Genomic DNA, 23,575 nt, shown 5'->3' on the forward strand with positions numbered 1-23,575 from the left:
AAAAAAATATTATTTATATTTTAAGAAATTAAAAATTATTTTTTAATTTTCAAAATATTAAGTAATATATATATATATATTTTCATATAATTTTCAAAACTAATAAAAAATAAAACATTTTTAACCAAAATAAAAAACAATACAATATAACTTACCTTATAATAATCAACTAAAATTATTTAAAAAACACCCACTTTTATATATTTACAATTTCATCATTATAATTTTCCATTTATATTTTCGTTTCTGGTTCAAATTTTCAATTAAGGGTTACCATGCTTAGTAGAGTTCACGCTTCTGTGATCCATATCAAGTTTACAAAAGATTTTTCGGCCAAGATCACATGAGACATCATTTGTCAACGCGTTTCGAACCAACCAGTGTGGTTCATCGTGAGGAAAAGTTGAAGAAACAGCTTAGTAGGTTAAATAGACAGAGCAGAGCCTCCAACAGCTAAAAAAACCAATAGCTACTTAAAATTGGGATCAATATATATTAATACATTTCTTAGGTTTTAAGAGATAGGTTGAAGGGTAACCTTCAGATTATAATTTTCCAATAAATAAATGTTAAATAATTGTGTGACTTATTTAACTTTAATTTTCTACAAATTGCATATGTTTAATTAAAATATCTACAACAAATCCCACAAATTACAATTCCAATCCATCCAGTCTGAACTAGTTTGTATGGACAAAAAATCAAACACATTTTGAATGGAGAATTGTGGGAGACGTGGTACCATAGTGAGCCCGACGGAATCATGTCCGCAAGTAAAAGATTTGGAGTTCAAAGGCGCTGCTATTACTCCACGTCATCACTTCTTCTGTCCACATCATCACGAACACACACCTAAATGGAAGGATGATGGTCAACATATCGAAATGGCAAATCTGAGGGTGCAAATACGCCACGTCATGAGCGCGAGGGCTGATTTTTCAGTTCGAAAACTGTGTGGACATTGGAGGAAGATAGAATTGACAGGAGGAGGAGGATTATATTTGAGAGCGTTCATAATTCAGATGAACTCCATTCCTGTCAGAAGCTCGGGTTCGAATCCCCTCAGCTGGAAACCTCTCCGTTTTCATTAACCGCTGTATTTTTGACAAACAGAAGCTTGGATATCTGGTAAGTGGTTTCTGCTATAAGGGTTTTACTGCGTGTTTGTGAATAGCTGTTCAAGGAAATGCCCTGCAGTGATGCCTGGATTAGTCCCTAGTTTTCTTTTTTGCAAATCTGTATTATTGAGAAAGGAAACTAGGGTGAACCTAACCTTGGAATGTGGTAGCATTTGGTGTGTCAGTTTATTATTATATATGTTGAGAACCCATCGATGAGATTGATTCTTGGAGGTGCATTTTGGCACCTAATATTTTTCTGATAACCCTAAGGGTTGGGGATTAAGATCGATTTGTACTAGTTATAATGCAGATTCTGTAATTGAATCGGGTCGTTTCAATTGGTACAGAGTGTGTTTCTTTAAATGTCTTTTGTGGGGAAAGGGTGTACGTTGTTACTGTAATTGGGTTTTCTTCCAGTACTTGAGAGAATTTAGGTTTGTCCTTTTTTCATCATAAATTTTCAATCTTTGACAATACAGTTGGGATTGATTGTAGTTGCCATTTTGTTTGCCTCTTCGTTGGAATTTGGTTGGGATACGTCTTTTTGTTTCTGTTTGGTCTTTTTTTATACTACGGTTTATTGCAGGAAGAGAAGTAAGGTAATCTTATAGCGCAGGCTAATAAAATACAATAAAAGATGAAACTAACACATTTAGGTATTGGACATGCAAAGTTAATATTTGTTCATGGTCAGGCACCAGTAAATGAAATCAGTGTTCAATAGGTGAAAGTATGTACCGGCACAGCGATTGATAAGTAGCTTAGTCTGGATAATTGCTAATACCCTCTTAGCATGCCATCCAACAGCCAGCCAGGTGTGCTGCTGTCGCTAGCAAAGACAGAATTTGAGACTTATGTTCAGAGAATTCTCCACTTTGCTGTTCGACCACAAGCTGATGTCCATACTAGGGTTTATACCTACTAAAACCATTGTTGAATGTGTGTAGCATTTTAGTGAAGGCAACGATACTGCAGTTTTCTTATTTTTTTAATTGTTTCAAAGGCTGTTTGAATGTGGTTTATTGTGATTACTGAAATCAGACTGCAGTAACGTTATGATTGATTATTTTTGATGTTTAGTGGTAGAGAAATCTGCTTCTATGCTGACTATAATTATTTTTTGGTAGCAGATAAAAAGCTCTCATAGGCCTGTAAGATCTCCATTTCATTGGAGAGATGGCACCTGCAACACTCAGTCTGTTTGTACTGAGCCCTCCTTCCCTTTCCTTTGCCCAGTGGAATGGGAGTTTAAGCAAGGAGATTTTTGGTCAGCAAGTGGTTCCTAAAAGTGGTCTTCTGTCACTGGTTAAGTCATCTCAACCTGGAGTGGCAAGGGCTTCTTTGGAGAGAAAGAAACATGAAAACAAGAGGGTGTTTTTGAAGAGTTTGTTGGGAGCAGTGGGAGTTGCTCTCCCTACGTTGTCGGGTGTGCAGAGGGCTAGGGCAGATGATCAAGGTGTGGCGTCATCAAGAATGTCTTACTCGAGGTTCCTGGAATACCTGGATAAGGATAGGGTGAAGAAAGTGGACTTGTATGAGAATGGAACAATCGCAATTGTGGAGGCAGTCTCTCCTGAATTAGCAAATAGGATTCAGAGAGTGAGAGTGCAGCTTCCTGGTCTCAGCCAGGAGCTTCTGCAGAAATTTAGAGAGAAGAATATAGACTTTGCAGCACACAATGCTCAAGAGGACTCGGGATCAGTACTACTGAATTTAATAGGAAATTTAGCGTTTCCTCTCATCCTTGTTGGAGGGCTTTTTCTCTTATCCAGGAGATCTTCAGGAGGAATGGGAGGACCTGGAGGTCCAGGATTTCCCCTTTCCTTTGGTCAATCCAAGGCAAAATTCCAGATGGAACCAAATACTGGAGTGACATTTGATGACGTGGCAGGTGTTGATGAGGCAAAACAGGATTTCATGGAAGTGGTTGAGTTCCTGAAGAAACCAGAGAGGTTTACTGCGGTTGGAGCTCGTATTCCTAAAGGAGTTCTTCTGGTGGGTCCACCAGGGACTGGGAAGACTTTGCTAGCCAAGGCCATTGCAGGGGAAGCTGGTGTACCTTTCTTCTCTATCTCAGGTTCTGAGTTTGTTGAGATGTTTGTTGGTATTGGAGCATCTAGAGTGCGTGACCTGTTCAAAAAGGCCAAGGAAAATGCCCCTTGCATTGTTTTCGTGGATGAAATTGATGCAGTTGGTAGGCAGAGAGGAACTGGAATAGGTGGAGGAAATGATGAGCGAGAACAAACCCTTAATCAGCTTCTTACCGAAATGGATGGCTTTGAAGGGAACACTGGTATCATTGTGATTGATGCAACCAACAGGGCTGATATACTTGATGCTGCTTTGTTGCGCCCGGGGCGTTTTGATCGACAGGTATTTTAATGATTTTTAAGAGCCAACCTGAAATTGTTTTGCTACTGGGTGGTTTTTGAATCTGTTGCCCATATTTGAATCTATGTTTTTTATGCAGGTATCTGTGGATGTACCAGATGTTAAAGGAAGGACAGAGATTTTGAAAGTGCATGGTAGCAATAAGAAGTTTGATAGTGACGTTTCACTAGGAGTCATTGCAATGAGAACCCCTGGCTTCAGTGGAGCAGATCTTGCAAATTTATTGAATGAAGCAGCTATTCTGGCTGGGCGGCGTGGGAAGTCAGCAATTTCTGCCAAGGAAATAGATGACTCTATAGACAGGATTGTTGCTGGAATGGAGGGAACGATAATGACAGATGGGAAAAATAAAAGTCTTGTTGCATATCACGAAGTTGGTCATGCTATTTGCGGGTAAAAAGCAAGTCAACATTTCTTAATTTGTTCTTTGTAACTAGGATATCTACAACCATTTTTTTTGGTCATGGCCAATTTCTATTGAAGTATTGCAATATTCTCTTTCTTATGGTCCTTAGTTGTCATGGATTTTTCTTCAGAGCTTTTTTTTGAAATTGAACTTAGTTTTGAATAGTAAATAAACCATCCATAAAGTAATTTTCTTTCCATACTTATAGTATGCTTTTTAATAGTTTTTTTTTTTAACTCACATTGATGGTTTCTCTGAGTCACTAAATCAGGCATATCTTTGTGCTCTATTGAGTTGAATTGTTATGAAATGAGTGGCTTTGTTTCTCTCTGGACTTTAATGGATTCCTTTATGTGAGACTAAACCACCCATCTTTTCCAATTTTCCATTCACTCTTTGGTTTCAATTTAGATGGGGACATCTTAGAGCTTTGTAAAGCATAATGTTGGGTGAAACTGAGAAAATCCTGAAATGTAGAAGTGATAGAATTTATATCATATTGGATAAGCCCTTTATTATTTGGAACAGATAGGTACTTGAGGGGTTAAAAGGATCAATCTTTTTTCTTCAAAAATTATAATAGAAATGTTGCAAGCTGTTCTGAACAGGCAGTACAAGTTTCTGTTAACTATGTCAAATAAGGTGTCAAAAGAAGCTCCTCATACAATTCGTTTTCAAATATAGCTACATACACAGGTGCAACATTTCATTGGTTTGCAAATTTTTTATAGTTTTTATATGTTTATGATGCATTAGTAGATACTTGTAGTATTTGGGAAAGAAGATACTGCCTATACCATAGTCTCACTCACTTTGAGGCTCTAGTTAGGGTAAGAAACCAAAAGATATAGGAAGTGATAGATAATATCATAATACTGATTACTTCTGCATAATTGATAAAATTACCATTACTTAGTTTTGTATCAATTTCACTTGTGTAGTGACAAATTTTGAGCCTGTCGTTTGTGTGTGATGCTAATTGTAGGTTCAATATGTACAATTGGCTTTCTATCGTTCTAAGTATTTCCGTTTAGTAACTGTTTTCTCAGCTGATGATTTTGATAAATAAAAACGAGCAAAATGTGAAAATATACCAATTCTGTGTTTTTTGTGCCACTGCCTTCCCATTCATTATAGCTGGTCAGTGAGATGAGATCTTAATATGAGAGTTATTTTCCATTCAACTGGTTGCATAGCAATTATGTTTAATATGTAGCCAATATTCATATGTTTTATTGATACTTGAACTGTATATTCATGTTGTCACCCATTTCTGTGGAGAAGCTGCTTGTTAGTTAGTTACAATGTAGGCCAAAGTAACCTGATGTTTCTTGCTTATAATATGTCACTATGCAGTACTACAATGTTAACCTGGAAGATGTGTAATGTGTCAATTGTATTCTGAATTACTGATTCTGTGACATATTGCAGTACATTAACACCAGGGCATGACGCTGTACAAAAGGTGACATTGATACCACGTGGACAAGCCCGGGGCCTTACTTGGTTTATACCTGGGGATGATCCGACCTTAATTTCAAGGCAACAACTATTTGCCAGAATAGTTGGTGGTCTAGGTGGAAGAGCTGCTGAAGAAGTGATATTTGGTGAGTCTGAGGTAACAACAGGGGCATCTAGTGACTTGCAGATGGTTACTAGCATGGCAAAACAGGTAAATGGATTCTAGGTGCATTTGCTAATGGCTTTCTCTTTCACACTTTCCAAATCAATATAATATTGTTTTGATCTCTTAGATTGGAATTGACATACTTTTATGTATTGCATAGATGGTGACTGTGTTTGGGATGTCTGAGATTGGGCCATGGTCACTAATGGATGCTGCACAGAGTGGTGATGTTATCATGAGAATGATGGCAAGGAATTCGATGTCTGAAAAGCTTGCAGAAGATATAGATGCAGCGGTCAAATCTCTTTCTGACCAAGCTTATGAGGTTGCACTTGGTCACATTCGCAACAATCGTGCAGCAATGGACAAGATTGTTGAGGTTCTTTTAGAGAAAGAAACAATGACAGGTGATGAGTTTCGGGCTATTCTTTCAGAGTATATAGAGATACCCATTGAAAACAGGGTTCCTGTAGCAGCATCACCAGTGCCTGTCTAAATTTCAGATAGACTGGTGAAAATTGTACTATTGTATATGCTGAATTATATGTCTGTAAATGTAACTAAACCAATCTGGAACAACGATATTTTACAATTTTACAAATCCAGTTCACAGGGGTGAATGTCGAAGATCTGCCTATTCATTTAAGAAGGAATGCCTCTGTTTTCTTTTTTGGTTATTTTCAGGGATTCCAACAAAATGTAATGAAAGGAAGTTGTCAGATTGCTTTTCATTTCTTTGTTGTTCTGTTCTCATAACTTTCTTTTATGCCCTTTCATTAATGCGGACACAATAGCTGACCACAATTTGCTTTGTGCGATGATAGTACCTTGGGATATAATGTTTTGCATACCCAAAACATGGTTCTTTCAATAATAAAATTTGGGATAGAGTTTTGGGTGCGTTGTTGTTGAATTCTATCATGGCTATTACTGAATAAAGTCTTCTAAGTGCTACAATTGAAATTAAATTTTAGTCCTTCATTTAAATTCCTGATTGAATTTGAGTTGTAAGAAGCATAGATTAAGGTATTAGAACTTTGGGCATTCTTTGATGCTAGTATATAATCAGGTAGTTCAGCATCAGTCGGACCTTTCCAGTTTGATGTTTTAATTTCTTTATTGTTCTGTTCCCATAACTTTCTATTATGTCCTTTCATTAATGCAGGACATAATAGCATAGCTCAATATGCATTGTGCCATGATAATACCTTGGGATATAATGTTTTACATACCCAAAATATGGTTCTTTCAATAATAGCATTTGGCATAGAGTTTTCGGTGTGTTGTTGAATTCTATCATGGCTCACTGAATAAATTCTTCCAAGTTCTAGAACTGAAATTAAATTTGAGCCCTTCATTTGAATTTCTGATTGAATTTCTGTAAGAAGCATTGATTAATCATTTAGATACTAGAACTTTGGGCATTCTTTGATATTAGCATATAATCAAGTAGTTCAGCATCAGTCAGACCTTTCCAGTTTGATGTTTTAATTTGCAGAGTGAAATGAAAAACATCCATAATGTTCATTTGGGTAGACATTTCATAAAAAAGCATTAATGGTCTTGAAAGAGAGTTGTGTTTTTTGTGCTGTGCGAAGCAAGGTGCATTCCATCACCTAGGTAGGGATGGTGGTGATTCATCAACTGTGTGTGTGTCACAATGCATTGAATTTAGACTACTGATTTGACGCATTCAAATTTTCAACACTAACAGACTCATGTAAATTTGGATGTGATAAGCACTTCGAGGTTAGGTGATTCATCAACTGCGTGTTTAATTGTCACAATGCCTTGAATTTATACTACTAATTCGACATATATTCAGTTTTTCAACACTAACAAACCCATGTAAATTTGGATGTGATAAGCACTTTGAGTTTAGATGATTCATCAACTTTGTGTATATGTGTCACAATTCATTGAATTTAGACTACTAATTTGACATATATTCAATTTTTAAACACTAACAGACTCATCTAAAGCACTTCGAGGTTATGAAGCTTCAGGATGCATATCTCAAATATGTATAAATGGCCGACCAGCAAATTTTGAAACTAGAGATCTGCAATCTCAAAAGCGCATATCAAACTTAACTTTACAGGGCTGTGCGCTGATTCTACAAAATAGAGAAAGTTTCATATTATTATATGTAATACCAATTGTGGATCAAGGTTCTATATTTCAGAAGAGCTATAAACCTAAGAACCAAGAATACCAACCCACTAGTTGAGATAGGGTACACTACACTGAAATATTATTTTCCCGTAAGGCTTCCTTAATGTTTAGTTTAGCAAGGGCCTTTTAAGCTTGATCAGCTCCAGGATCTTTGGTAACCTCTCTTTGCACAAAAGGCGACTACTTCACCTTCATCTTGATTAGGGTGATGTTGTAGCTGCTACAACCGCCTCCAAAATTTTGCACATGCTTTGATTTTAGAGCCTACCTCATGTTCGTAGGAACCTATCTTTCACTGTGGTCAAGTATTCCTCTTGATTGTGAAGACCTATCTTTGCATGCAGTGCTTTTGTTGACTTAATTACATTGTCTTGATCATGCCTAAATCCTATCGATGATAACTAAGCAATTTCTAACACAAGCTATCTCCTACCCTGATCTTGCACTTACTGTCGGTCTTCCCTCTTGGAACTGCGCAATCTACTGTCTTTGGAAACTACGCTAGGCCTTGACAAACAAAACTGTGCAAATTCTTGAAGGCACGGAATTAGTGCTACACTGAAATTGCACTAGCCCTCTCTTTCAGTCAAAAGTTGCGCAATTCACTGAGGCAGTGAACTATGCAATCCCTTGTTGCTAGGAATTGTGCAGTTCTTTTTGCAAGTGTGAATGTGCAGTTCCCATAAAAAGCTAAGTGTTCATCCCGAGAAAATAGGTAGTGCATAATTAATGTCTGACAAGTGGCACAAAGTTATTTTTTTCGATCTTAAGACAAGTGTTGTTTTTTCTTTGATTTTAGGCATGCATATCATAAACCCTAACTCGACCAGATCTATATAATAAACACTCTTAGAGCTCATTTGCACACTAAACTTTGGAGCTCTAGCCTTCCAACCGAGGTCAAGGAGCTTTCGACTTAGTTTGCAGCGCTTGTATGGGTAAGTTTTGCATGTGTCACTTTTTGTCGCCTTTGCTTTTATGAGTGTTATTTTGCCTGTTTCTTTTCATAGTAGTTGGCATTTTAATGGTTTTTAGCGTGTACAAGTGTTGGTTTTGTCCATCATTCATGTCTTACAAGTGTCGCATCAACTTCTTGCTTTTTTACTACCAACAATTGTCGTTGTTGGGTCATTTTGAGCATGTATGTTTTTTCTTTTGCATGCTTGTTTCTGACACTTGGTTTTCACTGATTTAACTTCCCTTGAGCCGATCTACATTCCTTTCTGCCCCAACACTCATATATGAAGATTTTCTCTCCTTCCCGGGTAGATCTGCGTAATCTTGAGCAACTGCTGCCCCTTCCAACTGCGAAATTCACAAGCTCAAGGCTCAAGCTTCATCCTTGGCCTCTGAGACTACGCAATGCATAGTTATTGGCTTTCCCAACTATGCATTGCGCAGTGCCAGGCCTCAAGCCTCAACCTTGGCCACTAAGACTGCGCAATGCACAGTCTCTTCCCTTACTCTGCTTAGTTGAGACTGCGCATTGCGCAACCTCAAGCCTCAAGCTCCTCCCTTTCCTATTGAGACTGTGTAGTGCAAAGTTCATGAGCTCAGATTGCCTGCTTCACCCTAGAAACTGTACAATCCTTCTCTCCAGGGAGTGAGTTGCTGCTTTAATATTGATGAATGAACTGGTTTACTTAATTTGATTTGTCTTTTCCATAATTGCATCTTGTGATACAAATGTTGTAGGTTTTTGAGCTTATCTCTCTTTTATCAATTATTGTCATCATGCCTCCAAAGAGATCAGCCTCAAAAGACACTACAGAGAGTAGCATCGGTGAAGTAGTTGAGAGTACCCCTATCACCATGCCTATTCTATTAGACGCCCAACTCTTCATTGAAAAAGATTCAAATATCGATTGGCCCATAGTGAAAGATGCATTCACAGCCACCAGTTTCAAAGCAAATCTAGAAGACATACAGGTATATATAAATGTCTAGAGGTCAGGCTTTCATAAAGTTGCATGCAGGTTTCCAATCTTCCCTTGTGTAGATATCATCAAGTGGATCCTACCAAACATTGATACAAAGAGCATGACCCTCAATAGTGTTAGTGGACAATGGATTGCTTCATATCTAGCCCATGACATTCATCTCATGTATCATTTACCCAAGCCAAAGGCATACATGGATTCTCATTTCTATGTGGTCACCAGTTATTTGAGCACCAAGGATGTTGTCAAATCCTTGGTTAAAGAGCCATCCAAGTTCTGCCTAACACCCAACAACAAATACAAGACTACATCTCTTAGGAAAGTGTTCTAGTACCTGATGGTATTATGTTGTTGGATCTATGGTCAGAAGAGTATTGAAACCTTTGGACATATTTTTTGCATCGGATTGTCAATGAAGGAAAGATATTCAAATAGTTGGATTTGTTGGCTCAACAGTTGTTGATCAATGTGACCAATGCAAAAAATCTTCCCAAGGGAAAGCAGGCCAAATTCTATATGTCTGCATACTTGTTGGATGGGATATGTGCTCATAATTCTTTCCCTAGCATGCACTGGACTTGGACACTAAAGGAGCTTGTTGTCCATATTTACTGCAAGTTGCTTTCGAAGTGCAGTTATAGAGGAGTCATGGAGAAGTTGGTTGATCACTTCCTCATGGTATTGTACCAGATGATCTTCGAGGAAGAACCACCTTGCATGTCTCTTGAGGCTATGGAAGTAGTAGTAGAACTTGTTGATTGGTTTGTCTCGTTGGATGGCACTTACCTTAGGGTGTTTGGTTGCCAGAAGTCATCACATTTGTTACTGAGGGATGCCGCTGATAAATTGATCATGCAAGTCTGAGATTGTGTATCATCTTTTCACATGCTTATCTGGAGTCATGCAAAGAAAGAAGAAAGCACCTTGGCCCATGCTTCCTTTGCAAGTGAGATTGTACGAAATTAAGAATCTGAAGGTTGTAGAAACCGAAGGTAATGAGTTTAAGAACTTTGGGTTTGGTCTTATGGAATACCACCCGTATGATCCCAAAAGTGTCGGCAAGCAACCTTGTGCTTAGATACACTTTAATTGGCCAAGTGGGACTTATTTTATACTAGAGGAGGAAAAGGCTAAAAATTGTTATAGTGCTTCAAAGCCCCGCGCACCAGTCAACTTTGCAGGTCCATCACATGTGACTCCAAAGTAGGAAGCTTCTCCGAAAGAAAGACCATCGAAGAAGCACAACCTAGTGAGCATAAAGTATAAAATGAAGGTTGCACACAATTCAACAGAGGAGCAAAGCCGCAAATACAAAGCAGATCCAACTATTCTTAAAGCGGCTATGGCAGAGAAGAGAAAGGGGAAACAAAAGAGGCAAGAGGAAGAGTTAAAATAGAAGGAAGAACAAGAGAAGAAAGAACAAGAGGTAAGCCTAGATGCAAGAAGAAGAAATGAGGAGAAAAGAAGAGGAAGAAACAATGTTGAAGCAAGCTGAAGAAGAAGAGCAAAATCAACTACTAGAAGAAGAAAGCAAGCAACAACAAGATAAAGAACTTGCCTAGGAGATTGAAGACTTGATAGTGATTCAAGACATGGAGGTAGAGTCAGAGCAACATAATCAAGATGTTTATCTTATGCCTTGTACACAATAGATCACCACTCAGTCTCCCCCTCCTTCTATAGAAGGGCAAGCTCCAAATGATGAAGAGGAAATTGCTCCTCCTGATGAAGGGCTGGTTGTGGATATTTGTAGTGTAACTTATGATGAACTCAGAAGAAAATTGTATAAACAAGAAAGAAGCACTTTCTGGATGATCTCACGCATCCTGCTTTTATCAAGGGGAAGGTGATTATAATGGACAATAGAAAAAATCTCGAAGCTATTGCCGCAACCAACTTGACCTTTGTAGGAGCTTCTAAGTCAAACACTAAATATTTGATGGCCGAGAATAAAAAAATGGCGAAGACTTTGGATGTTGCAAGGCAACAGATTGAACAACTCCAAGCAGAGGTGCAAAAGGCAGCTCTTGCACAGGTGTACCTAGAAGAGCGCCAGGAACTATACTTGGTGAAGTATTAGCATTGGAGAAACTATGAGGAACCTCTATGAGTATTTAGTCACTGTGCACAAAGAAGTTGTCTCCTTGCATGACATGTAGTATGTTATCACTGTGATAATTCCTTTGAAGTAAAAAGAAAGAAAAACCAAAGGTTAACCACAAACCGCTTTTGGAGATCAGGACCTAGCGTTCCTGATGCTCAGAGAGGGCTCTCTTTTTAAAATTTAGCTTTGTTTTACTTAAGATGTTTTTAAGCTAGTTATGATTGTTCAAGGGGTTTTTTATTTGTATTTGAGATTGGGTGGTGGGATCTGCTTAGACAGATGGATAAAATGATGTCTTTTAGACCATTGGGCTATGGAGTCAAACAACAAGGAAGCAAAACTGGATTAAGTCACTAAAGGGAATGTTCCGAGGGCAAGATAGTAGAGTGTTTTTCAAATCTTTGAGACATAGGGGTGAAAGGGTTTCACTCGAGGTGAGAGAGCAGTTAAGGGTTCTCAAACGCGGATAATGAATGAGGAATGAAGGGTTAATCAAAGATCAAAGAGCAATTAAGAATCCTTTAACCTGGATATTCAAGAAATCAATCTAAACCAAAGAGCAATTAATAATTCTTTAATTTAAATATCAGAAGAAAACATTTAAATGCATAACTATTAAGACAGAGTGTAATTAAACAAGTTCTGAAGTAGTATTCCAGTAATAACATTTAGATTGAGAAACACATTAAAGATTATGAATAACTTTGAGAAAAATGACAATAACACACGAAAATACTTGTCTGAAATTCACTCAACACATGAATCCTTGGAAATGTCTGATTTTTATTTATCAATCCAGCTTGTTGGCTCAGCAAATGATATAATAACCTTTTGGGTCTTCTCATCAAAAAGTCTATAAAAATGTCTAATAGAATCCACACTACATACTTCGAATTGTGAAGTATTTATACAAAAGTTTATTACAAAATATCTCAAACTAATTTGAGATTTAATCCAGGAAAGAAAAATATCTTCTTGCAAGAAGATAGAGACAACTATTGAGCTGTTTCACGTTGTCCCTTTTATTTTGGTTCCGTTGGCTTTGATATTTTGCCCTTTAATCTACTTTGTTGTTTGATCTTTCACGCTGGATGCTTCATTTACTTTAGCCTTTCATCTGATACACTTTGACTCTAATACACTTTGACTTTGCTGATCTGTCAACATCCTTTTACCATGCTGATTTATTTTTACTGTACATTAACCTTTTTACTGCATTTTACTGTAGTAAATCAGTTAATTTCTCCCATGTTTCAGCATCAGGTAGTTAGATTTTCAACATCTTTCTATATGTTTCATCTGCCTCTGTGTATTTGGCAAAAATAGGCTTATTGATAAACAAGTGTTTTACCTCATGCTGGAGGTAAAACAAGTTTTCAAATGTTTGGTAGAGTACTCTTCTTGTTGGCAATGCCTTCATTGATGATGCATTTACTTGATCTCTTGCTACCTCTATGATTTTCTTGTTGTAATCTTCCTGTGTCATCAACTTATCATTTATTACTAAGGGATTGGGTAATCCCTTTTCTATCAAAATCTGGAACTTAGCCATAAATTTGTCAACGGCTAGCTGCATATTCTGACACTTATCCTCCAAGTTTTGCATCAAGTTCCTCTTGGAGAGGACCCTTTTGACCTCCAAAATTGTCTCTGTTTTGTCCTCTATTTCCAATTCCTGAAGCTCATACTTATTCTTGTTGTTAAGGAATTGGATAATTCTGGTAGCCTCTTCTGGCATTTGTCCTAATTCTGCTTTTACTTTTTGGATGGCCTCTGTAGCGAGCTTTATCAAATCTATTTGCTTGAAAATCACCTGAATAGATGGCCAAATATCATTGACAGAGTCAATGATATTGGCCCATAGTTGTTCCTTAGCCTGTTCAAGGGGTTCTTTCAGTTTTAAGTCCTTTTCCAGGGCTTTCAATCTTTCACTAATCTTGGCAGCCTTTTGCACTTATTCTTTGTGCATGATATTGGCAAGCTTGTAATCAGTTTCCAAGCTTGTCACTTTCTCTTTGAACTTATTCATCTTTGTGGTTTGTATGGACATTTCTTCCATAGCTTTAAACAATTTTGTTGCTTCATAACCTGATGTACCTGTTGTTGATTTAGATGTTGTAGAAACTGGTTGTGTTCTGGCCATTAGAGCTGTGGGAGCCAGTGAGGCTGTCAATGTGGAAGGAATAACCGTGGTAACTATTGGGATGACATTTACTGAGGTAGTGCCAAGATTAGCTTGCTTTAATTGGATCAAGTTGTCCAATTGCTTTTTTGTCTCCCTCAACTGATCATTGAGTTTAAGGACTAAATCCATCAACTCTTCCTGCTTAGTTTCTCTTTCCAAGACTTACTGTGTCTGGCGGTGCTGTAGTTGAGGTATCTTCAACTGTTTCTTGAAGGCAGCAATGTCATCATTCTTCCTTTTGATTAATTGTTTAGTAGCCTTGATGTCTTTGGGATCATGTTCTAATTCAATTACCAAGTCTTCCAAAGAATTGATTCTGGTATCTTTGGCCTATGAGGAGGCCTTTTCCAACAGATACTGGGCCGAAATATTATTCAATGAATTCTACAACTGATGTGTAGCCATGACCTTTCTTGTAAGGGTGGAATAAATCATTTCTCCAGCCTGCTTGTGAAATTCAATTTAGTCAATGGGATGAATATCCCTTGCCAATACCTCAAAGTCTATCTTCTTGAAATCTGTTGATGTTCTTGGTTGTTGTATAGTTGGCTTTATGAAGGGCATTTGCATCTTTCCTTCCTTGATGTCAAACGCTAACATCAACCTACTTTGATTAGGCGGTGTAAGTTTAAAATGTTGTGCATAGGATTCTTCTTTCAGATTCTCATTTCTCATTTTAATCTCCTTGAACTTGTCCTTAATGTCCCTCTCTTCATCAACAAGATTATTGATTGAGGAGACTTCTAAACTGAGCTGCCTTTCTAAAATTTGAGTTTTTGATGTAGATGGCTCCTGTGTTTCTCTAGTTGGAGTTGTGCTCTTGCTCGCATCTAAGTCAATATTAGTTATTTCTACTGAGCCTTTTGGGTCTTCATGTTCTGAAACAGGATTGAGCCTAGGCCTTTTGCTATGGGTAGCTTCATATTGTACATTGGATGTGTCCATACGTGAGCTGGAGGCTCCCTCTCTGTTCCTTTTGGGATTCTTTTCCTCATTTTGAGGACTCTACAAAACAATAGGGGTACTCATGGTTTCTTCTTGCTCTGGTACCTGCAAGAATGAACTTTCATCAAGTTGTCTCTCTAAATCAAACAAGGTATTTTCAACATCTACCTTTGTACTATCCCTGTCTATGAGAGTGTTTTCCAACCACTCAAATTGATTGGCACCTCTCTATTTCTGGCATGGGTTGATGAATGTAAGGTCCCAATGTGACCTTTTGTCTTAGTTTGGTTATAAAACCTTGAGGGTCATACCTCCACATGAAACTGTTCTTAAACTTCATTTGTTGCTGAATTTGATCTGCTTCCTCTCATACCTCTCTAGAATTGCAAATGAAAGGGTCTAATTGGTTCTTGATTTTGAACTGAGACCTTTTCTTGGTTGAGACAAAATTGATATCATCAGAGTTCATTATTTGCCTATAATATTTCAGAGCAAATAACTTCATGGGGAGGTATTTGAGAAGTTTTTATGGGACATGCTAGCAGCCATAGATTCTTATTTCGGTGTGATTTTGGTAAAGGTACCAATCTCCCACCTTACTTTGTTTGGACAACTGGAGCACTCTTTTGATTTCTTAGCTTATTCTGGGTGGAGGGCTTCCTGTCAGCATGGTCATGACTGGATGGACAAAAGAGTCAATGAAGTCTGTATAGGTGTATGGTGATGAATACCTGTGGAATAGTGGTGTCCAAAATATAACAGACCTGGGGTGGCTTTTAGTATCCAACTTATGGATGGTGAAGGGAAATTTGTCTGACTGATAATACAAAAACATGTGGTAAAGTACGAATGAGTACTTGAATACTCTCTCATTGTGCATTCTGGTAAATTGTTCATGCATCCTTTTAGCTATGAATTGGATATAATTGTACAAAGTAGCAGGAGGCTTCCCTGGGGTGAAAATGGACATGAAGGCTAGGATGAGCTCATCAACGAATTCATCTGTAGTATAGCCCAGAATAAATGATATCATGGTTACAATTTGTTTGCCCCTTTCAGAGAAAATGGCAGAAACATATGGAGGGGCATTTGTAGGAATGTGCTATTCTTCTACAATGAAAGTTTGGAATATTTGGGTCAGTCTTGATGGACTCAATTTGGTGTACTGGTCTAACAAATCCCCAATGGAGAGTGGGGTCAGGTTTGGCCCTGGTTGGACTTGCAATGTTTCATTGATTGACTCAGCTGCAATAGTGAACAAAACTTTTTGGTCTGGGGACATTATAGCTCTCTAGCCGGGGATGTAACATGCATGGCACATATGGACAATCTCAGGAAAGACATGTACTTGTGGAAACTGGTATTTGGGCAAATTGGAGTTCCAAAGGCCAATGTCATCAATATGGTTTAGATTGTCCTTACTCAAACAATGAATTTTGAGCAGGAGTGTATAGGCACTTGTGTCTTTGATTTGAAAATCCTTGTCCTTTAGGGAAAGCTGGTCAAGGTCCAAATGGGGGTTGTGACTAGTCTGACATCCATGGTGACGAGGGCAGCCATAATTCAATTCTTTTGGATTTGAATTTGACTTTATACAGGTTTATTTCAAAGCTTTGAAGGTAATTTGGAAAATTTCATAAGGGTTTGGGTATTCTAGTAAGGCACACACTTTATTTTTAAATTAATTTCACTTAATTAAAACACTTTAAAGACTGAACTTTTTCAAATTGAAAGGGTGTCTGGTAATTTCTCTTCAAAGACATGGAATTTTGGTGAATTAACTTCAAAATGGTGTTCTCGGTAACTGCAGAAGGTTGAATGGCTCTGGTATGGACTGAGAGCTTGATTGGGGGCTTTGCAACTTCTTAGGAGTAAAATTGAGGTCAATTGGCGATTTCATCGTTTGAAGGTATCGCAATGGTTTGCAGAGGTTTTACACAGAAATTGATAAAAAAAAGGCCGAATAGGGCTTTTCGACCTTTTTATTGGACAACGGTCACTTTTTGGCAGGTAAATTACAAATGAACAGTGGGCGGTTTTTCGGGTTGGGCGGGGAGGTGGTTTCCCAAGCCATCACACCGCCTTTTTGGAGGAGGCAGTATTTTGGCGAGGTCACCCGATCTACCTTAACACTTGACATGTAGTAGATGGGGGCCCGAGCAATACCACTTTATCGGCCGGGTACAGGTCGACTATCAGGTGAACCCGATATCGCTGTGAACCGTTGGATTTGGGTGCTGATGATCGGACGACAGTCGGGTGATAGAATAACACAAATGAAATGGGAAAAGGTTTCGGGGGGGCCTAAGGCTTTAATCCATGGTGGTTTGCAATTATTTACAAGTTAAACATGGGATTAAATGATCGGATAGGGTTTAATGAAGGGATTATCTTAACTTTATTGAGAATCGGTAAGTTAAGAGGATTTTGTCAGGGGCATGGGATAAAATTAATATAGTTTATAGTTAAACAAAGAGTTGGGGTATTATATAAGGGATTTATTTATATATGGGAAAAGGTATATTGGGAGCTATATTATTAGGTTAGAAATTAATATGAACTTAAATGAGCAGAGTGGAAATACTACTAAGCATAATGTAACAATTTGCGCATTTTCTTCACATACACTTATACTTAGGATAAAAACTTTTTGTGGGTATTTTGAGTGAAATGGAATTTTAACATGGGGTTTTTTACTTTTCATAGGCAAATGGAGTTTAACCTTAGAAAAATGGGTTTTATTAGGGTAATGAAGGGAAATGATTTTTATGAAAGGAATTCTAACACTTGATATCCATAAGTAATTACGCTGAGGGTCCGGTCCCACCAAAAGTCAGAGAAATGCTCTGAGCTTTTATGACTTGAAGGATTTTTAGTACTAGAACATACTTGTGGATGGGGAAATTAGTAAGTATATGGATGAAATGAATGAGGGGGAGTTAATTAAATCAACTTGTAAATCACTGTTTTTGCTTTCTTAATTACTCATGCACATTGAAACATATAATTAAGCATGATAAATGTGCTTTTGCCCAATCAAATTTATACTTCAGCAACCTTTCTTCTACTTACCCATTACTTACCCTAACATTTTTTCTTCATTTTGGTGGGTGCACTTAAGCTAGCAGACCCTTATCATTTTTTTTGAAAAGTAAACTATCTAATTCTAACCTTATATCTTCCAAGGGCTCAGATTAAGCTGATGAGCTCCTTTTATTTTCTCTACCTATTTAATGATCTGTCAAGATTACGCTGTTTGGTCAGATTTTATTCTCTAACTATAAACATAAAATTCAAAACATGAAATAGTCAAGATTAAGTAGTTTAACTAACATGGGTTGTGGCATGTATGACAAGCTGCACACAACCATTATTTGCAGAAGTAAAATAGTAGTGGCATTTAGAGTTGCACACTTTCATGATCTGTATTTGTTTTTGGGGTTCATATATTTTCATTTTTTGATGTTTTCTTATTCTTTTTGTCCTTTGATATTTCTTTCAAGACATACCCTCTTTACATTTTTTTATTTTTTAATATGGAAAACATTTGCAGAAAGCAAAGGTATGTACAATATTACAAGGCTTAACCTTAGCCAATTCAAAATTATGAATCATATCACTATAGGACTCTAACACAATGGAAATCAAGAGAGAATGCAAAATCTCTCAAAGTTATTCATGGATCTATCATTGCGATGCATGAATGGGGAATGAAGCATAAAGGTGCATTGCGTGAGTTGGTTAAGAAAACAAGACAACAAGTTGATTTGGAAAAAGCTCAAGTCTGTATGCTTATACAAAGCAACAAATAGATTAGTATTTTCATAGCCAACATCTTATCCTCTTATGCACCGTTGTACAACAATGTGGATTCTATGGTGAAATATCATAAGATCTCTTCAGTGGATACACTCACAGAAGAAAAAGGTAGAAATGCGTTCATACAGGAAGTCAAAGAATACTTGGACTAGTTCAGGCATATTTCTACCAAAGGGGACTTGGAAGTCAACAAACATGACATGCAAAAGTATATTGGTGGCCCTGCCAAGATCAACACCATGTTGTTCTTGTTGAAGAAGGAAACACAAACTAGCTCCAAGATTTATACCCAGATGCAATGGAGGCTAGAGTCTGCTTTCAGCCTAATCCCATCACAAAGTTTGAGGGAATCATCACAGAATACAAAGCTTGACATCGCTATGTGACCGAAGATCTACAAGTTGAAGTTGTTGAGCTAGAGTTTCCTCAAACTCAAGCTTGATAAGTTGTTTTGCTTATTAGGCTTGTTTTATTACATTGCATCCAATTTTGTCTTACATGGGTATTTGTAATATCATATTTGTAAGTGGAAGTTCAAGTGTCAATTGTGGAATATGAAGGGTTATTAGTTAGAAAAAATACAAAATAAGTCAAAGAGTCATGAGAGGAGTCCAAAGGTCTCAAAGGGAGATGGATAATCATCTCATTTGTTATAATACACCCTCATAACTCATGTAAAGAGCTTTTTGGCTTGGAATCAAATTTAAAGCTTCGGAGCATTGTTTAGAGCCTTAACTTCTCCTATTTAGCATAGAATGATTATCTTTCTTTGGAGAAACAAGTGTTGGCTTCATGTTCCACTATTGGGGCTAGTGTCTTGTCAGTTGTAAATGTATACCTGAAAATTTCACCTTTAATAAAAGCTCAGAGTCAATGCATCTTCATGCATATGTCGTGGATGTAGTAAGACTATTCTTGTTATGTTTGTGATATATGTTATTTTATTTATGCTAATGCTTATGAACTAATTTGTTTGCTTTAGTATGAATCTTGTTGAATGTGTGTTGTTATGTCATTTTGATCATGGTTATTTTTTGAACTATTTTGCAAGTTAACTTATGATTCTTTTATTGCTCGTGCACCTCTTTTATGCTAAGTATTATTACATACTTCTAAGGGCTCACTTTATTTTCCTTCAATGTGATGGAACTTCTCACGCATTACATTTGACACTTCACAAAGTTCATACACTTGTTTCTGCCAAAGTCATGTATACATTATTCTATGCATTTATTGCATCCAAGGCACACTATTAAAACCCACCATTTCGGCAACTGTCCATATTCCGTTTGGGGATCCTACTCCAAACGATGTGGAGTGAAATTGGATTTCACATTGGGGAGAACGCCTGCCCTGTTGGCGACTTTCAATACCGTCAACTAGTTTTTGACACTAGAAGGAGGCCTAGATGACAAGTTGAACCCGTGAAGTGTGTTTGAACCTTTATTACCTTTAATGGATTCTTCCCAGATCTTAAATCCAACATGTTTTCCTAGATTTGCAAATATGAAAGTGCCATAAGGGATAATTCAAGACTTGTTGAATTTTAAATTTGATGGCGAGGGTGGAACAACCATTCTTCAACACACTACTTGTTTTATTGAATTTTGCACCTATTATGAAATTGATTGTGAGGATGATGCTTGCAACTTGTTCATCCTTACATTCAAAGTGCGCGTTAAACAATGGTGTTATACATTGTTGACCGCCTCCATTCACTCTTTCGAACATCTTGTCAAGGAGCTTCATTACACCTTTGACATGTATGACTATGAAACTGTTTATAAGAAAATAATTCATCTCAGAAAAGAACCTGATGAATCTCTTGAATATTTTCACAATCGTTTTATTCATTTATGTTATGAATTTTCTGAGGATGATATTGATTGGAATTTTATGAAAGAGAAGTTTGAGTATCTTGTTCAAATTTCATCAAATATGTCTTAATATGAATCTTTTGAAAGTTTCCCAACATTTATTGGTCATGGAGTCCTCAAATCTGCAAGAGAGAAGTTGTTGTTCTAGGTGACTCTTCATCTTCTCCTCATCAAACAACTCCATGTACACAAATTGGGGTTGGAGAACTTGAAAGTCAATCTGTTGATTTACCACCATCTTCCCCCACCCCACATCTTAAAATTTTGAACACAAGTTTCGATTATGAATCTAATTTAATTAGTGATATTCTTTCCTCTCATCCTCCATCGGCTAATTCCTTTGATCCTCTTGACCTTGACTTGTCACATAAATACATTATACTTGCTTCTTCCAATACTCAAGAGGATCAAGTCCAATATGGATTCAGTGATAACCAGGAAACATGCGATATCTTTCATAATTACCATGCATGGGATTCTGATTCTGAACAAATTCTTGCGATCAAAGAGTATTTTTCTTCCAATCTCTCAAATTCTCTCACATCTATCACTCGTTATCTTGACATTTTCCATGAGTCGGTCACAACTGTCAATTCTTTCGATGAGTTATTCATTGAGAATGCCAATTATGATTGCAGTTAGGAATGGTGGAATGTTAGTTTTATATCAGAATATGGTGAGGAAAAATATTCTCTTTGGGAACCATTTCATCCATCATTCTATCATTCCAAAGAAAAAGAGAATGAAATTTCTTGTTTTCAATTAACCCCTCCCTATGATTCATCATATCATGAGGATTCCTTTCTTTCTGAAAAAAAAAATTGATCATGATTGTTTTGATATATTCATTAATTCATTCAGTAATAACATTGTATCTTTGACTGTCGATTATTCCAAGCCACTGGTTTTTAATGATCTATTTTCAGAAATCTTGCAGCCTTGTCAAGTTGTCGAGACACTTCAGCCTACGCTAATGGTTATGTCAGGTTCTCACAATCTTGATGACTATTCCAAGCATAATGATATTAACACTATTAGATGGAAAAGTTCAAGGGACATTATGCCATTTTCAATGCTTATCTTTCTATTTATTCCTTCTCTTTTCATGGGCCTTATATATTTAGTCCATGATGACCAGGTGGAAAATATGTTCTTCTTCAGAGAGAACTTTAGTGGAATTGTGATGCTTGAATCTATAACTGGTAACCCATTCTCTGATCAGTTTTATGATTGATCAGTTCTATCTTGTCAACTAAGTCAAGTAGAGTAAGGAGGGGAGGAAATTTAAACAAGTGGATTGTATTTCATAGGTGTAAAATATCCCTCTATGAAGGGACAACCTCTTCTTCTCCCAATAAGTCAGGATCCCTCTTATGTCCCATGGAATAAATAAGTGTTGATGCACAATTCTATAAAATATTAAAAATGATTAAAGGGTGAAAGAAGATAAAGGATTCCTGTGTAGGGAGGTGAAACAAGCAACTCTGTTGGGGTATTGTCCAGGATTATGACAACAAAGCAATGTTTGTGTTCCTAAAGTGACTTAGCAGAGGTACTGTCTAGGCTTGCTGGCAGTAGAGCAACACAAGAGATGAAAACCCATTGTCTGATAATCCTTTACCACTTATGTAACTATGTACCCTTTATCCCCAATTGAATCAACTACGTTTGACTTGATTTTGTTAGTGCTCCACCGATAAAAATTATGGTAGGGACTATATCTTTAACTTAAGTAAAGAAAATAAGTTATGGTAATCAATGAAATGAACAATGCTTCCTAAGGAGCTATACCTAGTTTATAGAGTTAGACTTGTATAAAGAGATGGAGTTCTACGAGTGTGTCGCCAAGTGTTGTAGGGACTACAAATCCCTTCCAAAAATTTTCCTATGCCTTGATTTTGGAACCTACCTCTTGTTCTAAGGAACATATCTTTCACTGTTGTCAAGTATTTCTCTTGATTATGAAGACCTATCTTTGCATGCAATGCTTGTGTTGACTTGATTAACTTGTCTTGATAGTGACTAAATCTTATTGATGATAGCTACGCAATTTCTAACACAAGCAATCCCCTACCCTGATCTTGCACTCACTGTCGGTCTTCCCTGTTGGAACTGCGCAATCCACTGTCTCTGAAAACTATGCTAGGCCTTGAGGAACAAAATTGTGCAATTCTTGAAGGCAGGCAGTCACTAAGCACCGAAATTGCGTTAGCTCTCTATTTCAGTCAAAAGCTACACAATTCACTGAGGAAGTAAAATGCACAATCCCTTGTTGTTGGGAATTGTGCAGTGCTTTCTGCTAGTGTGAATGTGTAGTTTCCTAGAAAAAGCTAAGTGTTTGGCCCTAGAAAATAGGGAGTGCATAATCCATTTTTGACAAGTGGCACAAAGTTGTTTTTTTATTTTTTTATCTTATTAAGACAAATGTCGCTCTTTCCTTGATTTTAGGAATGTGCATCATAAACCCTAACCCGACCAGATCTATATAATAGACTCTATTATAGATAATTTGCACACTCGAATTTGGAGATCTAGCCTTCCCAATGAGATCAAGGAGCTTTCGACTTAGTTTGCAGCGCTTTCCCGGGTAAGTTTTACATGTCGCTTTTTGCCACTTTTTCTGTTGCTTTTGTCACTTTTTCTTTAATGAGTGTTCTTTTTCCTGTTTCTTTTCATAGTATTTGTCATTTTAATGGCTATTAGATTTTACAAGTATTGGTTCGATCTGTCATTCACTTTTTACAAGTGTCGCATCAACTTCTTGTTTTTTGCTTACCAACAATTGTCGTTGTTGGGTCATTTTGTGCATGTATGTTTTTCCTTTTGCATGATTGTTTTTAGCACTTGATTTTTGCTAATATAACTTCCCTTGAGGCCAATCTACATTCCTTCCTGCCCCAACACTCAGATCTAAAGATTTTCTCTCTCCTTTCCGAGAAAATTTGTGCAATCTTGAGCAACTACTTCCCCTTTCAATTGCGCAAT

General features: G+C 37.2%; 1 protein-coding gene across 1 annotated transcript; it reads left to right on the top strand.

Moving 5' to 3' along the window:
• Window positions 1-970: 970 nt before the first annotated feature.
• On the top strand, window positions 971-6,276 carry LOC149184707 (ATP-dependent zinc metalloprotease FTSH 2, chloroplastic-like). Its single transcript, XM_089417675.1, has 5 exons — window positions 971-1,128; window positions 2,252-3,494; window positions 3,592-3,905; window positions 5,350-5,590; window positions 5,706-6,276. Exons 2-5 carry the CDS (start codon window positions 2,298-2,300, stop codon window positions 6,039-6,041), a joined length of 2,088 nt encoding a protein of 695 aa, XP_089273801.1. The 5' UTR covers window positions 971-1,128; window positions 2,252-2,297; the 3' UTR covers window positions 6,042-6,276.
• The last annotated feature ends 17,299 nt before the right edge of the window (window positions 6,277-23,575 follow it).

Source organism: Pinus tabuliformis, chromosome 3_2, assembly GCF_031772625.1.
Source record: "Pinus tabuliformis cultivar Carrire ecotype Pingquan chromosome 3_2, CPIR1, whole genome shotgun sequence".
Taxonomy (NCBI): domain Eukaryota; kingdom Viridiplantae; phylum Streptophyta; class Pinopsida; order Pinales; family Pinaceae; genus Pinus; species Pinus tabuliformis.